This window comes from Vicugna pacos, chromosome 11 (genome assembly GCF_048564905.1).
Source record: "Vicugna pacos chromosome 11, VicPac4, whole genome shotgun sequence".
NCBI lineage: Eukaryota > Metazoa > Chordata > Mammalia > Artiodactyla > Camelidae > Vicugna > Vicugna pacos.
In genome coordinates, this window is record NC_132997.1 from 97,738,089 (window position 1) to 97,756,151 (window position 18,063).

The 18,063-nt window shown below is 50.6% G+C and overlaps 1 protein-coding gene across 3 annotated transcripts in view; it reads left to right on the plus strand.

The window, feature by feature from the left end:
• Positions 1–17,466, plus strand: part of DOCK1 (dedicator of cytokinesis 1) — a 480,997-nt gene extending 463,531 nt beyond the window's left edge. For all 3 annotated transcript variants that reach the window (XM_072972106.1, XM_072972107.1, XM_072972108.1), the window contains exons 48-52: positions 1,302–1,447; positions 5,033–5,231; positions 10,024–10,177; positions 12,900–13,051; positions 16,287–17,466. In XM_072972106.1, coding sequence (XP_072828207.1) covers positions 1,302–1,447; positions 5,033–5,231; positions 10,024–10,177; positions 12,900–13,051; positions 16,287–16,382 — 747 coding nt within the window. In that variant the 3' untranslated portion in view covers positions 16,383–17,466. The remainder of the gene's footprint in view (positions 1–1,301; positions 1,448–5,032; positions 5,232–10,023; positions 10,178–12,899; positions 13,052–16,286) is intronic.
• Positions 17,467–18,063: the final 597 nt, after the last annotated feature.

Consider the following 18,063-nt stretch of genomic DNA (forward strand, 5'->3'; position numbering starts at 1 on the left):
GACAATGACACCATCATTGGTACTACACCCAAGACTGACCAGACCCTTCGTGCTGGCAAATTCGAGCTGCATATTGCTTTGGGCCAGCGGTCAGCAAACTATGGCCGGCCCTCTGTTCTTATAAATAAAGTTTTATTGGAACACAGAGGTGCTCATTTATTTCTGTATTGTCTATGACTGTTTTCACGCTTGGATCAGAGACCTTATGGCCGGCAAGCCTGAAATACTTACTATCTGGCCCTTTGCAGAAAATGTTGACCAGTGCCTGCTTCAAACTGTTCTTTTGCAATTCTGAACTTTTTACCATTAAAGAGTTAGTGTGTAGATCAAACAGTATTTTATATACAAAACATATATTTAAGATACAGGCCCACTTGTCAGACCTGGAAGTGAGGTTATACAATCTGTAATCACCCGTCGTCCCAAGCAGATCTTCTCTAGGTGATTGGCTGAATTAAATGCCAGCTTTGGTGGCGTGGGTTTGGGGCTTAGGGAGGTCGAAGCCACACAGAGACGGGTGCCCCACGGGAATTTGGTTTCTGCATCCTCAGGTTAAAGGAAGGAGCTTCTGCAGCAGCTGCGGTCCCAGATGTGCCAACATCTGGCTCACGGTGTGGATACATTAGCATTTTGTAGCTAATTAGATGTTGACATGTGCTGTATTTCAGTGGTGCTTATTTTGTTAATATACAATGGTATGTCAAAGAAGGATGGAAAACTCTATCCAGAGACTGTTTTTCTCTAGAATTTATCCCTCGTCCACTCTCTGGCGAGGACGAGGAGTTTTAGCAGCTCTGCCATGGATTCATATAATCCATTGTACCAGTCACTGGCGGGGAGGAAATCCGCCTTCAATTAATTAATTAGTTAATCAGCAGGAGCATCTTATTTTAGTCTAGAGAAGGTCAGGCATTATGCACCCATGTATTTTGGTGATTTGCATGGCTTTTCAATATGCAGAGATGTACAAAGTTCATCTAAAGATCTTGCAACTTCTTTAGTCCCATGATAGATGTTATTCTATAAATTAAGATTTCTAATCAGTGTGTGACTTTGGTACAGGTTGATGCATTGTGGTCTTGGTACAGAAAATTGCTTTTAAAATTTAAAAAATCAGCTCTTTTTGGTATTTTTCACAGTATCAAATGCGATTTCAAAAACTTTCCAAATACCATTATTTTTATCTTCAGCTCTGAACAAGAATATGTACTGTTCATAAAAGTATCGACAATATTGGTCTAGATTCCAGGCTGCTAAGACCACTGACCAAGTCTCTCTCCCTCTCTGTCTGTCTCCCCCAGCCCTCAAGTCTGGATGACAGAAGAGGCAGCCGTCCCCGGTCCATGGTGCGATCCTTCACGATGCCTTCTTCCTCCCGGCCCCTGTCGGTGGCCTCCGTCTCATCCCTGTCATCGGACAGCACCCCTTCCAGGCCGGGCTCTGATGGGTGAGTCTGATGGGTGAGGGGCCTGGAGGAGCCACTTGGGGCCCTGGCTTTGTTTCACCACAACTGAGAGGATTTTTACAAGTCAGACTCTCTTTGAAATGAAGACTCTCCAAGACTCTACAACCATAGGGCCCACTAAGACTCGCAGGGTCTTGTGAGTCTTGGAGAAAAAATTCTGACTTTGGGTACCACTTTGGTAAGATTTCCGTGAAATCTTAAAACCTCCAACGAGTGTTCAGTCCTTTTCAACAAGTCCCGGAAGCACGTGGTATGTTTCTTGCCAGCTGTCTGCCTGTACTTTTCATCATTTGCTCCCTTGCAAGGTGTCACACCAGGGCAGGGCTGTCACACCCATGTAGGTGGAAGGGCCACCTTTCTGCAAGATCTCTTTGGAGACCCAGTTTTTCTCTCAAGCACAGGATGGCATAGAGCAACTAAAAAGGGAATAGACAAACATTCACTGAACTCCCGCTGTCTCCTGCAAAGAGAACTTCAATATTGACTTTTCTGGTGTGTTTTAGGGTTTGTTTTGTGGAAAGTTTGTTCTGATTGTACTGAAAGAAAAAAATGTCACATGCAATTTAAACATCAGAGAAAATCTTCTAATTGTTTTACCACCGAGTTTGCACAGTGTGGGGTTTATCCAAGCCCGTTTGGTTTACAATCCATCATCCTATCAAACGCATAGTCTCATGGCCCCTGTGACGTGCAGACACAAACTTCCAGGGCACCCCGAGGGACAGTTCCAATCCAAGTGCCCATGGTTTCCACCGACCAGTGTGCCCAATGGATGGTTGAAAACTGTTCCCACATTTTTTTTCAGAACAGTAACTTTTATCAGTGTCTGCTCCTTATAAGGACAAGACCATATGGAAATTCTCCATTCAGAAGTATTTAAATCATGTGTGCTTGTCACTTAGAGCAAGATTGCTAAAGAAATTTAATTTGACTTCTCCCCAGGAAAATCCCCAGGCTAGTTATGAAAAGGTTTTTATATTTCCAGAAATGGAGCAAGGAGGGCAGAAAGGGATCTAGAGGTTTTAGGCAGAAGACTGGTGTCCAGCACGTGTAACTACATGAGTTCCGGCTGTTGCCTCCTTCCCAGGAGTCATCTGTTGAGCCTTGAACTAGAAGCCATCTTTATCTGAGTCCAGATTTTTGTGCATTCTCAGGGTTGCCACCCTTACCTACGTAGCGAACGTGGAGAAAATGAGGCTTTGGTCTCAAACGGTGCAGGTTATGTGCCAAATAAAGTTCATCCTGCCAGTAGTTTCTTCTCATCATGTGAAAAATTTTAAACTCAGCCTGTCTTCCTCTTTGTTCTTTATACACTTGTCTGGATTTCACAGCACAGGTTTTTCCCCTGAGCTAAAAGATGTCCACTAATCCTTTTTTTCTTTTTCCCTTCATGAATTATCACAAGTTCTGCAAAACCTGGAATAGAATCATGCAGATTTTTTATTATTGCTTGTAACATAATAGATATAATCTTTAACGCCTTCTGGGTGTTGATTTATTGGTTTTTGTGTATCCAGCTGGAAAAGTCCAGGCGTCCCAGAATGCCTTAATGATCACAGTCAATACTGGTGTATTTCATCAGTCATTTTCAAGTATTTATTATGGAAAATTTCAGACATGAACAAAGGGGACAGAAGAGATAATGGGGACCTGTGCCCACCCATAAGCCAACCTCAACCACCTCAACTCCTAGCCCAGCTGTTCCAGTCTGTGCCCCACCCTGTATCTCCTTCATATTACTCTGAAGCAAATCTCAAAATCATGTCATTTCCTCCGTAAACATTTCAGTGTGCATTCTAACCGCAATCATACTACCCTTATCATATGCGAAAAATGAAGAGTCATTCCATATTATCATCCAGTACTGGTTTTAATTTCCAGTTGTGTCATAAATGTCAGGTTTTTTTTCGGTTTGTTTGAAACCTATCCAAATAAGATACTTACCTTGTGGTTGGTTGATACAGTTCTTTCATTCTCTTTTCATCAATAAGTTTCCCCTTCTACCTTTTTCTTTTCTGTTCCTTATAATTCATGTGTTGAAAAATCTAGGTTGCTTTCTGATGTAGCCTGGAGTTTGCTGACTGCACGCCCTATAGTGTTACTGAATGCGTATCTCTGTTCTGCGTATTTCCTGCAGACTGGTGGTCACTCCTAGTGGCTTGATCAGATTCAGGCTTGATCTGGGGACAGGACAACTTCATAGGTTCTTTCATTCAGAAGGACATCGTGTCTGACTCTCTTCCAGTGCTGTTAGCAGCTACTGACAATCAGTGCCTGCATTCAGTACCATTATTTTTGAAATCCTGCTGCCCAACCAGTTTTATTGGGAAAAACAAAAGTTAGGAAATGTGATTCTTGCTCTTGGCCATCTGTATCTGCCGTGGATTTGAAATGTGGTTTTGTGAATGATGCATCTAAGTGTCGATTTCCACGTTACCTCTCCCGTGTTGGTAAGCCACATCGCTGTCATGATCTTTCTAATCAGAGCAATGGTTTTGTTGTAAATGTCCCATTCACAAATGAGTTTAAAAGAAACCACAGCAAGGATGAAAATGTGATTGGCTTGCCACGCTTCTTTTTCTTTCAGCCAGTCTCCCCTTGAAGAAGCCAATTTAGTCTCCAGGCCTTCCAGGAAGTCAGGCTTGGAAGGTCGCAGTGGGGACTGAGAGCTCCCGAGGGCAGACTCCCCAGACCCCGGTCCTGACTGTCTGCATTTTGGGGGCTGGGGTTTGCTTCCCCACTGGGCTCAGGGACTGCCTGGACAGTGGGCAGCTGGGGGCTTCCATGAACCCCCGTGGCCGACCGTTTGCTTCTCTTCACCGTGTGGGACCGATGGGTAGCCACATTCTGAAAACATATTAATCAAATCACAATTCAGGCTGTTTCTCCTACAGGACTGACTCTGGCTTCTTTTAAGAGATCATATCTCTTCTCAAATACCATTTTCACTTCATTTCATTTTGTGGATGGGGCCATGCAGCCCACAGTGGTCAGAGGACGTGCAGTGACACCAGTAGGTGGCAGAGCTGGAACCCACATCCTCTGTTTCAAGCTCAGTTCTCGGCTGAAGAACTGAGGGCATCTCCACACATTTGGCTTGTTTCTCACGGAGGCATCTCTCTGTGTATCAATACAGACGGCCCCTGCTTGAGCATCTGTCTACTTCTCCTCACTGCATGCGTGAATATTTCAGTATGAATCTCTAAAAGATGAGGGCTTCCCTTCTGAAATAGACCCCCAATACCACCCTCCCCTCGTAAATGAACAATAATCACTGAATATTGTCATGGATCCAGCCAGACTTCGCGTTTCCCCCGTGGTCCTACAGGTGTTCTGTTTTTTTCCAGTTTATTTTTATCGAGAAGCAAAACCACAATGATTGCAATCAGTAATACATACCGTAAGTCTCCGCTGGCCTCCCTTTTAAAATCATGTCTTTCCTTGTAAAATTGGGCAGTTCCTGATCAGCGCTTGACTCACGTTGAGTGACGTTATGTGTGCCTGCAGGGTGAACAGCAGCGGTTGTCCTATTAAGACGTCATTGATTTAAAGAACCATTTCCTTTAGGTTCGCTCTGGAGCCGCTCCTGCCAAAGAAAATGCACTCCCGGTCCCAGGACAAGCTGGACAAGGACGACCCGGATAAAGAGAAGAAGGACAAGAAGAAGGAAAAAAGGAACAGCAAGCATCAAGAGATATTTGATAAAGAATTTAAACCCACCGACATTCCCCTGCAGCAGTCGGAGGCTGTGATCCTTTCAGAAACGGTAATTTCACAGGGAGCCTTCCCTCCCTCGCTGTACGGTAGCTGCCGCTACCTGTCTTTCCTCTACATATGGCCAAGGGGGCTGTCAATTGGATTTCATTGAATTGGCTATGAAATAGTCACTTAAAACTCTGGCGTCTCCCACAGCCCTCCCCTTGTAGAACCTGATGCTGTCTGGCATCCAGAGGTGCAGAATAGAGCTGCCTCTCTCCTGAGGACGCCTGTCTTCGCCTCCATCCTCCATCCTGAAAGGGGTCAGGGCGGGGCCGGCTGTCAGCAGGACCCACATGGGTCTAGGCCTTGCAGCCAAGTTGGACTTGCTTCCGTGATACATTCAGACATCTCAGGAGGTGAACAGGAACGCTTCTGCTGTCAGAAAACAGTGCTCTGTGCCAGCTAACGCTGTTCCCTTGCCCCTTCCTGACCGGAAATCACTAAGCCACAGTTTCTGCCCGGGTGTTATAATCTGCTCGGCTAGGGTCCCAGAGCCCCTTCCCGCGGGGCGGTGCCAGCTGCCCGTGTGCTGTGTTATCCTCCCTGCCTCGTCTGCTCCCTGCTTAAATCCCTTGGCCATTTTTCAGAAGGATTTTCGGGGACTTAACAGGACACGTGCCAGTTAGTTGACATTAAAAACGGGTTCCAGGGACTCTCGTTCATCCCGAGTCCGGGGTGTGTGACAGCCCTGAGACCCAGGCAGCACGCTCTCGTCCCAGGGCTGCGCCTGCGGGCTGCCGCTCCCAGCAGCGCAGAGCGGCGTTTGGAGCCTGAGCGCAAAGATGAGGCACGGACAGCTTCTGGGATGAACTTTATTCAGAAAGTGCTATTTGTAGACTGGAAACAAAGAAGAGGCTCTCACAGGCTGTCAGCTTCAAAGGTTAAGTCAGGCTTAGAGCTGCCTCCGCCTTGAAAGAGAGGCGGCGGCCAGGGGTGTGCCTCCCCTGGGTGGGAGCCCACGACCTGTTCTGGTTGTCACTGAAGGGCCGCTTGATCAGAGCGCTCGGGTGGGACCACCTTTTCATAAGACCTGCTTCACTGCTTGTTTGTTTCTTGATCACCAGAGGGTATGTTTCATCCAGATTACGTGCCACCGAGACCAGCAGTCACACGCTGGTCAAGGAGACCCCGGAGCTGCGACTACGGCCTTCATGAAGGCGGACGCCCTTGTGAGGCGTTTGGGCTGTGTGTTTGTGCAGCAGGCAGGCCCCCAAGGGTGGCGGGCCCGGGGAGGGACTGGCCAGAGGCTAGTGTGACGTGCTCAGGCGCAGGACCTCCCACAGAGGGATTAAGATGTTTCTGATGACCATCCCGTGTTCCCTGTCCACTCTTCTGGAAAGTGGAGAAGACAGCGACCCTGCTGGGACCGGCCAACGTGCCCTTCTCTCAAGTTTCCCGACACCATGACTGGGTGGGGGAATTAACAGAAACATTTTTTGAGTATTTACTAAGTGCAGACACTGTGCAAGTCTTTCATACATTTTTATTTAAGCTCTACTTCGAGTTGTTAAAATTGAGGGCCTCAGAGAATTTGAGCCAAGTGACAGAGCTGATCAGAATTAAGTTGTGTGAAGTCAAAGGACGTTCCTGGCTTGGCCATCACAGTACAAGTTCTGTCCCTCTGTGCTGTGAGGGACTAGCAAAGAGGGGCTGAGTTCAGCACAAAGTGGGGCCCCCAGTGGCTGGCCTGGAGTACCCTCAGCAAATCCACAAGAACGCACCAGAACCTTGACCCCCCCCCCCCCAATGTCAGCCTCCAGGGAGTCTCAGAATGGCCACAGCTGCAGCTCGAGGGGCCAGAAATCTGACCTCTCACTGTGGGCAGACTTGCTGTCCTTGATCCAGTCCAGCCGCCTGTCTTCCAGGTGACAGGTGTTGCCCAAGTCTGTGAGTACAGTTAGGCACCTGCAGCCTGTTTCCCATTCCAGCTTCCATGGGTTACCGAGTCCAAACTCATCTGCTCACTACACGACAGGCCAATAAATCAGGAGATGACACGTTGGGGCAAAGAATAACAACTTTGTTCAGAAAGCCAGCGGACTGAGAAGGTGGGGAACTAATGTCCTGGAGAACCGTCTTCCCCAAGTCAGCATTCAGGCTCCTTTTATACTAAAAAGGGGAGGGGGTGTGGGTGGTTGTTGCAGACTTCTTGGTGTCAGAATCCTTTGTTCTTGCAGCTGTCCGCCTGGGTCAGGTCATGATGTCGCTGTAAACCTCCAACAAGACAAAATGTTATTCTCTGTTCTGTAACTTTGTATCTCTATATGAAGGAAAAAGTGTTCTGCCCTTCAAGGTCACAGCCTTGAGCATGGGCTGCCCTGTGCATTTCAGGCTCAAGGCAACGTTCTTTTACAAAAGACACAGAAGCAGCATGACTAAGCGCAGGCAACAGAGCGCAGGGTTAGAGGTAAAGGAGCAGAGCCAACAGGGGCTCAGACCTGTTCTTCCCTGTCACCCACGTGCATGGGACCGGCCAAGAGCTGCAGGACAGAGCAGGTGCGCCGGTGGGGTCTGTGGGAGGGAGGTTTGCTGGGTGGCGGCAGCAGCCGCTCCTGGAGTGGCGCTCTGGGCCTCTGGGGTTGCCCTGCTCTGCATCCATTGGGCGTCCCCACACTTCCGCGGGGCTGAGCTCAGCTTCCTTCCTGAATCTGCATCATCAGTAATTTCATGCCCTTTAGCTGAGCCTCTCAGAGCCTGGGCAGGAGAGGGGCCTCCAGGTGCAGTGTGCATCTCCCCAGTGAAGTATCCTTCTGCTGTCTGAGCCGTCAGGATGGGATCGGGACGATGGGAGACGCACCCAGCAGTGCCTGAGTCCCTGTCGCCAGGTCCCACACGCACGCACCCAGGCAGGGCCCTGAGAAGTTCCCATACACACCGCGCACCCAGGCAGGGCCCCGAGGTCAACCAGGCTGCCCCGGCCTCCCACGGCAGCTGGGCTGCAGGGACCTCGCCAGTTCCTGCAGATGAGGGATGACGCCTGGCATCCAGAGTCTGCCTCACTGGCACAGGATAGTTCTGGAAGGCAGCCGGGTGGCCACTGTCCCCTCCCTTACCCCACCTACCAAAGGGCGTAAGCCGTTTTCTCCTCCCTCCAGCCTCGGTAGCCTCCAGGGAGGCCCTGTCTTTGCAGACCACTTAGGGCCCACACTGCCCCCCACCTGCTCTGCCGCGGGCCCTCACCAGCAGGTCCACCCACCAGGCCCGGGAATCAAGCCCCAGCACCAGCCTGGGAGCCCTGCCTGCCTGCCCTGCCCGGCCCAGAGGGGAGATACTGATTCCCCCTTTCCTGCTGGGTTAATAACTTTTCTAATTACTCCTCCTTCACAGTGTTTTGAACTGCTTGTGCTCCCCGAGGCCTCATGATCTGAGACCAAGTTCTCAGAAATAGATAAATAAAACTTCTTGGTGTTACAAACAAGGAGAAGGCTTAGGTGGGAAAAGTCAAGTGCATCCGAAAGTCAGAGACGGGCAGGAAAAAGCGCGATGAGAAGCAGACAGCATCCCTGCCCAGTAACAGCGCAGCGTGGGCGAGGAGACAGGGAGTGAGTAAAGCGAGCCCTTCAGCAAGTTTGTAGACTTTCACGTACCGGCCAAGGAGGACCGAGGAGCCAGGAGCCCGCGGTGTGCTGGTCGCTGAGCTGGTCTCTGATTCCACTGTTGACCCTTTGGAGCGTCCCCTGTGTGCTCTCGCCTGCTGTGAGTGGCCCATGCGGGACTCTGCTGTCTTACATTTATGCGCTGGAAACACGTGGTGTGACACCAGTCGGGAGTCTCCTGGGAGGCCTGCACTCCCAGGGCTGCTGTAACCAAGCGCCACACGCTGGGCAGCCTAGGGGGCGGGGGTTGACTGTCTCACGGTTCCAGAGGCTGGACGTCCAAGCCCCAAGTGTCAGCAGAGCTGGTTCCCTCTGAGCTGTGAGGGGAGTCTGTTCCAGGCCTCTCCCCCAGCGTCTCGTGGTCCACCAGCAGTCTCTGGCGTGGCTCATCTTGTAGAAGCATCATTCTGACTTCTGCCCTTATCTTCACACGGTGCTCTTGTCACCAAGTCCAGACTTGTTCTGCTCGCCACCCCACAGGCCAACACATCGGGAGATGAGATGCTGGGGCAAAGAATAATGACTTTATTCAGAAAGCCAGCAGACTGAGAATACGGGGGAATAGTGTCCGGGAGAAGCATCTCATCCAAGTCAGAATTCAGGCTCCTTTTACACTAAAAAGGGGAGCGGGTGTGGGTGGTTGTTGCAAACCTCTTGGTGTTGGAATCCTTTGTTCTTGCCGCTGACCACCTGGGTCAGGTCGTGATGTCCCTGTAAACCTCCAGTAAGACAAGTGTTATTTTCTGTTCTGTAGCTTTTTATCTCTGTATGAATGGGAAAGTGTGCTACGCTCACAGGTCAGAGCCTGGAGGATAGGTACCCTGTGTATTTCAGACTGTAGGCAGCATTCTTCTATAAAAGGTGCAGAACCAGCATGACTAAGCATGACTAAGCACAGGACGCGGAGCCCAGGGTTGGAGCCAGAGGAGCAGATCTAACACGGAGTCAGTGCCCTTCCCTGTTGCACTGCCCCTGTGTGCATGGCTCTGTGTCCCAGTTACCCCCTGATGCAATGACACCAATCAGACTGGATCAGGCCCACCAGGATAACCAAACCTTAACTTGAAGATCTGCAAAGACCCTGTTTCCAGCTCAGGTCGTATTCACAGGGCCTGGGAGTTCGGGCTTCAGCATCTGAATTTTTGTGGGGACATAACTCAGCCCGTGGCAGACCCTAACTCTGCTTCTGTCCCTCCGACATAGATAAGTCCCCTGCGGCCCCAGAGACCGAAGAGCCAGGTGATCAACGTCATCGGGAGTGAAAGGCGCTTCTCCGTGTCCCCGTCGTCACCGTCCTCCCAGCACACGCCCCCTCCGGTCACGCCACGGGCCAAGCTCAGCTTCAGTTTGCAGTCCAGTAAGTGGGACCTTCACATCTGAATTCGTGACATTGTTCTGTGACCTCCCCCTTGACCGAAGGCTCTGAAGTTAGACCCACCTCCTCTCCTTCCAGCGGATGGAGAGAGTTTTGGCAGGCACCTGACTTACAGGGAGTGTCCGCAAAGAAAATCAGGCCAAAGCCCCGTCGCGGGCTCCTGGCGTCCTGGGTGGAAGGGGTGGGGCTGGTCCAGGTTCTCCAAACCTCCTGTGCCCTGGGGGAGACGGAGGCATAGGGAGTGCCCACCATTTCCTGTCACAGGATCACGCCGCCCACAGGGACCTTGTGTCCAAGAGGAACAGGAAGGGAAGACCCACTTCCACGCTGTGCTGAGGGGCTCAGGGTATAACTTGCTTTCCAGCTTTGCCCAGTTTCTAGGGGGCTGCAGTGAATCGCCACAAACTCGGTGCCCTGAACAACAGAGATTCATTCTCTCGCAGCCGGGAGGCTGGAATTCTGAAATCAAGGTATCGACAGTCTTGCTTCCTTCTGGAGGCTCAGGGAGAATCTGTGCCGACTCGTCCAGCCTCTGGTGGCATCCTTGGCGTTCCTTGGCTTGTGACAGCATCACTCCAGTCCCTCCTCTCTCTTCACATGCCTTGTTCTCTGTGTTTCCGTGTTCTCACCTCTTCTTACAGACACCAGTCTTGGGACTTAGGGCCCACCCCAAATCCAGGGTGGTCTCACCTCGAGATCCTTAACAGTCACACCTGCAAAGACCCTATTTCCAAAGAAGGCCATATTCTGGGGATCTGGGTGGATGGGAATTGGGGAAGGATGCCGTGGAACCCGCTGCAACAGGCAACCAGCTTTCCACCACTAAGGTCAGGCCGGCCAGGGAGGCGAAATCCTGGCAGCAAGAAGGTAGCAGGGAGTGAGGGCGGCCGCAGAACAAGCGAGGCCAGGAGAACCCACTTGCCTTCCAGCGGCCGGAGGAATACGGGGGGCGGGCGCACCGCGCTGTGGAGCGGCTTGTGAAGGGCTGCAAACGCCTGTCCTCAGCACCTGCTTCCTTCTTGCTGAAGGGCAGCAGCGGTGATTCCAGAGCAGCCGGTCAGTCTTGAGTCAAGGTTACAACAGCGGTTGAGGCTGAGAGCGCCAAGAGTTTCTGGGCGCTGGAAAGGAGACGGTCTCTGGGTGTCATGGCTTCGCATCCTTACACTATAACCAAGCGATCTTCTTCAAAAATATTTTATTAAATTTTTTATAAATAGTTGAAAACGGGCACCACTGCAGCTGCTAAGGAGAGCACTTTGGTGGTTCCTCGAAGTGAAACACAGAACCTCCATGTGCCCCAGCAGGTCGGCTCTTGGGCATTTGCCCCGGAGAACTGAAAACCAGGACTCAAGCAGGTACTTCCTAGCGTGTGTTTGTAGCTGCACTATCCACCGTAGCCCAAAGGTGGAAACAACCCAAGTCTCCATCCACTGATGAATAGTTCATCAAAAACGTGCATCCAGAGAAACATCCACTCAATAGAATATTATCCAGCCACTAAAAAAAGGAAGTTCTGGTACATGCTGCAACACAGGTGAACCCTGAAAATACCGTTGAGTGAAGTAAGCCAAGACAAACATTAGATGATTCCAATTATATGAAATAAAATAAATTCCTGGAGACAGAAGGTAGGTTGGAGGTTGTCAGGGCTTGGTGGTGGGGGGTGCGGGGGGGGACCACTGCTCTGTGGGCAGAACCTTTGTGTTTGGGGTGACGAAATAGACGTGTGTGTGACGGTGGCACCGCTTTATGAGTGTGATCAGTGCCACTGATGTGTACACTTAACAGTGGTGAAAATGGCGTCTTCAAATAAGTAACCCAGTGAAAACGACTGAGCAGCCGATCACGAGGGCAGTCCCTCGGTCACAGGCCTTCTCACTGCTGAGTCGGCTGCCGGGCTTCCTGGTGAATCGACACAGCTCTTCCTAGGCCGTGGAGGATTTTTTTTTTGTAATCACGTGGATCATCGAGGAAAACTTTAAAAGAAACCCAGCAGCAACAATGTCCATTTTTCTCTCTTTAACATAAAAGACAAATTCTTTCTAAGAGTCTGAGAAAATACGTTGTCTTAATGATCGTCCCTCCGCTTGTAAATGACCCCCGTTCGGATTGCTTTAGAAATCAACTGGGCTTCCCCCTTGGCTTCTGAAGAGCAGCCACCACAGGGGCTGCCACTGCTAACAACTTCATTTCATACAATCACGGGTTTTCCTGCTGTGAGGGTTTTGAAAGGCAGGTAGCTGGCTGCGGGCTGCACCATCAGACGTGGCTTAGTGAAGCTCCCCAGGGAGTCACTGCACGCAGGAGGCGGGGTGCAGAGTCTTGGCCGGGCTCTGAAACCTTTAGGTCTAGGCAGTCCTTGTGACACTGAGCTGTGTAGATGCCACCAAGGCAGGGGGGCTGAGGTGGGATCGGCGGGCCCAGGGTTGACCGGCTGTTTTTCCAGTGGTCTGGTCTCCCTTAAGCTCAGGTTTTAGGGGTCTCATGGCAGTTAGTGTTCTCTCTCTAGAACGTGCCCTCGGGAGGGGATGTCGGCCCTGCGTGCCCTGCCCCTCCCTGCTCTCTCCTCTGCCCCGTGAACCAGCATTTCTGCAGGATGAAGTGCTCTCGCCTCCCTGCCTCTCCCGAGAGAGCACCAAGCAGCCGGTGTGCATTCACGCCAGGTGGGAATGTGGGTTTGATTCGAATCCCCCCGCTTTTCCAGGTTTGGAGCTGAATGGCATGACCGGGCTGGACGTGGCCGAGGTCCCGCCCCCTCTGCCTCTCAAAGGCACCACGGCCGACTACGGGACCTTGACGGAGAACCTGGACCTGATGGGCTCGCCCACGCCCCCACCCCCGCCTCCTCACCAGAGGGTAAGTCAGGACTCGGAGTTGCAGAGGTTTCATGTCCTTTCCTCCGCAAAATAGAAACCTGCTCCCTGATGTTAGCGTGTTTACTCTGGGCAGGCGGAGGTTTGATTTGGAGGAAAGAGGTCGCAAGGGGGAGAACCCAGGTGTGTGACCCGTGGCTCCTGTGTCATCATGTCGGGGCTTCAGAACAAGGCAGAGGGGGAAGTTCCAGCCAGCGGATCGAAGGGCCAGGCTTGACCTGCGAGGGCATTCCACTTGGGGTGCATTTCTTGTGAAAGTTTGGTTTTGAAAAGCACCTTTGGGATGGAGAGGTCTGTTTGACTTTCTTAAGAAGCTGGTCGATGCTGCGCTGCACAGGGACGTGCTCCTCTGGGACCCCAGCCCAGCCCTCGAGAAGTCCCTGTCCCAGCTGTTCCTGTGGGCAGCCCCACCCTCGCCCTGGCCACTGCTATTGTTGGAGACTTTTTCACTGAATTCCAAGTTTATTATTTCTCCTCCTCCTCCTCCTTTTTTTTAGTGGCTCAAAATAACAAGCATGTATTATTATTTTAAATTTTTTTTCCTTTTTTTCCTGGGGGGAGGTAATTAAGTTTTTATTTATTTATTTTTAATGGAGAGACTGGGGATTGAACCCAGGACCTTGTGCATGCTAAGCATGTGCTCTATCACTGAGCTACACCCTCCCCCTATTATTTTTTAGTGGCTTAAAATAACAAACATTTATGTTTTTTTGTTTGTTATTTTAAGCCACTGGGGGGAAAAAAAATCTCCCTCTTCTTGTGAGAGGAGTGGAAGAGAGAGAGGATCTCTTTACAGAATATTATTGAATTATTCCTTTTGTGCAAGAAAACTAAACATGCAGAGGGGCCCCATCTTTGGTGCTGGAGGGACGAACTGTCCTTGTGAGGCTGCAGTGCCTTTCAGATCTGCCCTCTGGCCCTAGAGGTGCCACGACGGGGGACCGGCCCTGGTGAAGGGACCCGGTGCCCCATGGTGGCTTTTCAGGAAGCTGGAATGTTTCATAGCAACTAAAGAAACGTAAGCCTGCCCTTTCCTGCAGATTTTAACTACAAGTTAGAATGAAAGGAGACACAGGGAGCTGAGCGAGGACACTGGCTGGTTGGGGTGTTGTTTTCCTAACAGCTTAGCCAACGGATGACATCTTTACTTTCATATCTTGATTTTACTGGAAAAACACCCCCCACCCCCCGGTCCCGGTCTCCGTACCCCCGTGAACTGAACACTCAGAATTTGGAAGTGGGAGCAAATTCATTTTTGCTACAGATCAACTCAGCAGCAACATTCGATCATCTCGGCTTCTGGGAGGCATCGTCTAAGACACCGACGCCACCGCTGTGGGTGGAGACACATGCTTGGGCCCCATTGACAGCAGAGCGGTGAATTCCACTCCACTGATGACCCGAGTCTCCTTGCTGTTGGGTTCCTGTTTGATTTACCTACAGCTGAGGGCGTGTGCAGGACGCCCGCCTGTGGGTTTGGATGTCGTCACTGGAAGCAGTTGGGTTTCAGGGGCCACTGTAGGATAAGGATGATTTATCCTATATGGGAATGAGCCACGTCCCCATCACTCTCATTGACTGGCCCCGGGCTTATAGTTAACCCTAGTCCTCTCCCTTTAAGCTGTCGTTTCTTTCAAAATGGCTCTTGGAACCAACAGTCCAAGCCATCATGTTGCTCAGAAGTGACGAGCCCGCCATGCTCGTGTTTGGCGCCAAGGGGCACCCAGAGCACGTGCTCGTGTCGGCTGTTGGCCTGGCCCTGCGTCCCCTGTGGCTTCCTCGAGTAAATGAGCGACATTTACCAGTCCCAGATATCCGTGCTTCTCTTCACCACTCTTACTAACTTAAAAAGATGTACGAGTTGACTCTTTACTGCCCCTGTTGTAATGTTACACGCCCTCATATCAGTTCTGCTTCTCTGCATTTATTCCCTGCTCTCCGTTCGGCCCTAGATCACTGCCGTATTTATTTGTCTGTGCATCGGGAAATCTGGGCAGTGAGCAAGAGACTGCTTCATCACTGTTCTGTCCTTGAAACAGCTTTTCTCACATTGAGCTAAATGTGAACCTCCACGGAGAGGCTGTTAAAAATCCACCCTCACCCTTTGTTGGGGGACAGTGTTTTGTGGTTTCATTCTGGTGTGCTCTACCTGCGGCGTGCCCCCGCTTGTCCTGCTCTGCTTATTTGTTCATCTGCTCATTCATTCACTCATTCATTCACTTGTTCACTCGGCCACTCATTCATTTACCTATTTGGTCAACACATCTTAACCTCTCGCGCGTGTCCGGTGTCCGTGATGGGCGTGAGGGTGCCCAGGGCAAGGGACCGGCTGCCCTCCGCCATTCATACCCTGGCAGTTCCGTTCAGTTTTTCCTATCACCTTTCCAGCTGTAAATTCATTCCTGGGAATCTAAGGCAGACTGTGGCTCATGGACCATATCCAGCCCATCACTTGTTTTTGTAAATAAAGTTTTATTGGGACACGGCTTCACCCATTTCATAACATCCTGTGCTTCCCTTATGAAGAGTTTATACCTTTTCCCCTAACTTTGTTCATCCCCCTCCGTTTGCAGTTTTGCAAGAGACTGTGGATGAAAAACTCCTTTGTCAGTGGGTCACTTGGATGGTGACCACTGGTGCCCATGGCCTGGCCGGCCCACTCTCGTGGGGCCTTTCCGTTTCAGAGAGCACGGAAGGCCTGTCACCCACCCCTGGAGAGCACCTCCGAGGACTTGATTGTTCCTGAACAGTTTAGGGACATCTTCAGGGGTCATGAGGAGGGACACATGGGTCCTGATCAAGGGAGGCCCAGCTGTGGCGCAGCCAGGCTGCCTGGGTGGCCCTGGGTCCTGCTTTGCCCACATTCACCTGTCCTTAACCACGTACACTGCCCAGCTCTGAAACTGGTCCGTTTCCGGGGGCCCCTAGATCAGTTGCACGTGGATTTTTAAAAATCACATGTGTGAAGACCAGTGGTCACCCTTCTCAGGGGCTGTGCAGACGCCTGAAGTGCTTTGTGGAAAGCGGCTAATCAGAGAAAGGCCTGTGGCCCCAGCAGCAGACCTGCCAGCCCCCGCTGCAGGGAGGGGGCATTTCCCAGTTCCCGCCCAGGGGTGCAGACTGACTTGCCCTCGCCACCACCGGGCCAGGTCTAGACCTACCAAGAGGCCATTTCTTTCCTGTCGGAGCGTCAACAATGCGCATTTTCTGTCTTCTAGCATCTCCCGCCTCCGCTGCCCAGCAAGACCCCGCCCCCGCCCCCGCCCAAGACGACCCGCAAGCAGACCTCGGTGGACTCCGGGATCGTGCAGTGAAACCGTGGCACCGTCCGAAGGGCCAGCCGCCAGCCTCCCCCGCCCCCGCCTCTTCCACGCCTGCCGGTTACCTCATCGGGCCCAGGATGTCTGACACTTAGTGCAATTGCTTTTCCTTTAACAGGAGCTCGGCTCCAGCCGTGGGGTGCGTGGCCTTTCGCATCGCGGGGTGAGGTGGCTATTCGTCTGGGATGTGCTGTCGTGTTTATCAGAGTTGGAGGCTTCTGAGTCTGTCTGCCTTGAGAGAGCCCAAGTCTTGCCCAAAAGTCCGTTCTTTTTGTGCCAAATGACACGTTAGCCAAGAGCCTGATGGATGTGAGTTTAGCCCAGTAAGGAGCGATGAGGCTTTCCCTGGAGCACCTGTGTAGAAAGTGAGCTTACGAGCCCTCATTGCTCGGGCCGAACCCCAGCTTACTCCTGCAGGATGTTTTATCAACCCCCTCACTGCACCTGGTTGTGTAACATTGTGTTGATTGACTGTCTCTTCAACCTCCACCAGGCGGATTGAGGTCAGCCCTTTCGGGGAAGTTCCTGAATTCCTTTGGTATCATTTAAAATAGGATATTTCTCAGCTACTGAACAGTTACTAATTTATGGAGTGAAAACAACATTAAAAATACTGGATCAAGTGGAAAAATAAACCTGAGTAGAGGAAGATCAGTTTTCTCTCTTTTTAAAAAAAAAAAAACATGAGTACTACATTAGATGGTTTAAGTAGGTGATTCCTTCTTGTCCTCATTGTGTACAGAAAGTGTGTATATATGATGGTCTTTAGAAATTGCTTCGTTTTTGTGGTCCTTCTGTTAATAGGTGCCTGCAAATGATTCTCAGTGTGTGTCCTGAAGTTTTAAGTGGGGGAAGTGTAAAAAAAAAAAAAGGAAATTAAGTTTTGTTGGTTTTTTTTTTCAAAGCTGAAGTCCTAAAAATGTTCGTGGACAATGAGTTAAAAAAAAAACTAACAATGTATAACCTAATATTTGTATTCTATCATCTATATTTTTTTATTCACTATAATCATGATACTCTTCTAGTAGGCTCAAAAGTTAATCATTGACAATGAAAAATAAAACATCATTTAAAAAGATTCACAGTGTCTGACATAGTATGTCTTTATCCCTCAGTGTCAAATATAAAAGCCGCTGTTTCCGTCCTGCTTTTGTTACCGAGTCTAAACTCGTTCTGCTCGCCACACGACAGGACAGTAAATCGGGAGACGGGGAGTTGGGGCAGGGAATAGCGACTTTATTCGGAAAGCCAGCAGACCGAGAAGATGGCAGACTAACGTCGTGGAGAACCGTCTTCCCCAAGTCAGCATTCAGGCTCCTTTTACACTAAAAAGGGGAGGTGGGGTGGGGGGTGGTTGCAGACTTCATGGTGTAGGTGGTGTTGGTGCAGGTTTCCTGTTCCACCAGAGCACAGGGCGTGCTCGGTCCCGCCCTCCAGGCCAGCCTCCCTGGCCTCGCCAGGGGCTCCCTCCCCCTCAGCCCCATCCCCCCCAGCCTCCAGGCCTGCCACCCTGGGCTCCAGAGCTGGACAGTTGGTGACAAACACAACAGCTAGAAAAACAAAACTGGACACGTTTTCACAAGTGTTACAGAAATTTACTAATATAGATTATAGAAATGCAAGTGTATTTACAAAAATAAAACCTCTCAAACTAGGCAGACACAACTTTCTTTTT